This window comes from Austrofundulus limnaeus, unplaced genomic scaffold (genome assembly GCF_001266775.1).
Source record: "Austrofundulus limnaeus strain Quisiro unplaced genomic scaffold, Austrofundulus_limnaeus-1.0 Scaffold82, whole genome shotgun sequence".
Lineage (NCBI taxonomy): Eukaryota > Metazoa > Chordata > Actinopteri > Cyprinodontiformes > Rivulidae > Austrofundulus > Austrofundulus limnaeus.
In genome coordinates this window covers 1,130,428-1,132,000 of record NW_013952484.1, presented here as the reverse complement: position 1 = coordinate 1,132,000, position 1,573 = coordinate 1,130,428, and the positions used below count along the sequence as shown (strand labels likewise).

The window sequence follows — 1,573 nt, the reverse complement described above, 5'->3', positions numbered from 1 at the left end:
CCCCCACTCACTCATGCCAGACCCTCTCCATACACAGAGCTGCCTCGCACACGCAGCTGCACCACTTATTCCATGTTTCCCTTTTCTCACTCCGTTCTGTGCTCTTCTTCACAGAGTGCGAAGTACTCCTTTGAAGCAGTCTCCAGGTTACCAGGTAGACTTGGTGGTCCAGTCAGTGTGGGTGAGTGGAGAGCCCCCTCAGCCAATCACCAGTCTGGCTCTGAGTTCCTCCTACAGCCTGTAAGTGAACGCGCTCTCAGTCGAGCTTTGAGTCGACTGAAAGTGCTTTTCTGGAAATTATAGCACTAGAATCTAACTTTTTTTCACCGTTTCTTAAACACGAAACTGATTACTGTTTTTATTGAATAATTTTAAAAAATATTCTAATTAAACACTGTTTAATGCCAACTTTAATGCCAGAATTTTAAAGGGGACTTTAAATCCACTTTGTTAGCCATTAAATGCGTTTTGTTGTGGTCTTAGAGTCTCTAGGAGGCAGAAAATTTAAATTTAGTCTCTCCTGGTGCTTCAGAGATATCTTTATATTCTGTTTGGGTCAGATTTTTCAACCTGTTCAGTTTTATTTATTTTCTATAATGTTTTTTGAACTATGACATCACAGTAGTTGAGACTGAACCGCTGAATAAGGTCTGGCTTACCAACTAATCAGTTTTATTGTCTTTATTCTGCTCTGACTGTGCTCTGGTGGTGCACAGAACTGTACTTTGTTTTTGTTTTTTAATGGAGCCGATTTTTTTATTAATATGTTATAAAGTTAGTCAATTAAATTGTTCTTAATAATTTAGCTTGAAAACGTACTAAAAAGCACGAAAGAAAAAAAAAACATTCCTTGTATTTCCAGTCTCCATGATATCACGGAGATTACTGCAAACTACTAGTAGTTAGGTTCGATGACATAATCTGGAAAAGACTGAGTCCACAAACTGTGTAACGCAACTTTGAGCAGCAGGTGAAACAGTTTTTATCTGTACTTGCATCCTGTTTTATTAACGTATTTCTCTCTCTCTTTGCTTTTTGGGCTCCCTGTCATYCTGTCATGAACTCACAGAGTGGTGTTTGGCAACAGTAACGGTCTGGCTGTGGTGGACTACGTCCAGAAGACAGTGGTGCTCAATTTAGGAACGGTTGAGCTTTACGGCTCCAACGACCCCTATCAGAGACAGCCTCGGTCGCCGAGGAAAACACGGCAGCCTTCAGGAGGTAAAGTTTCCTTATCATCATTTGTGGCTTTCAAATGTTTCCGCACTGAACATGCAATTTCATTTAAACGTCATAGTAATATTACACATATACAAGCTGAAAAAGACAAAACAAACTGGTCAATTGTAGTGTTTTAAACTAAAAGGCCAAATGAGAGTGAAAAGTGTGCAGCTTGTATCAGTTGTTAAATGTCATCTTCTTAGYTGTGATCAAACAGTGAATTTCCAAAGAATTTAATTCTCATTCTGTCAAGCTTAGGCCTAGATAACATGTGCCAAACACAAGGCCCGTGGGCCAAATGTGGCCCGCCGGTGACTCCCGTGTGGCCCACCGGGGTGTGTGTGTGTGTGTG

General features: G+C 40.7%; 1 protein-coding gene across 4 annotated transcripts in view; it reads left to right on the top strand.

Annotated features, from left to right (window-relative positions):
• stxbp5a (syntaxin binding protein 5a (tomosyn)) overlaps positions 1-1,573 on the top strand; it is a 138,104-nt gene that overhangs the window by 117,869 nt on the left and 18,662 nt on the right. For all 4 annotated transcript variants that reach the window (XM_014011575.1, XM_014011574.1, XM_014011573.1 and 1 more), the window contains 2 exons: positions 115-240; positions 1,070-1,221. In XM_014011575.1, the coding sequence (XP_013867029.1) occupies positions 115-240; positions 1,070-1,221 (278 nt within the window). The remainder of the gene's footprint in view (positions 1-114; positions 241-1,069; positions 1,222-1,573) is intronic.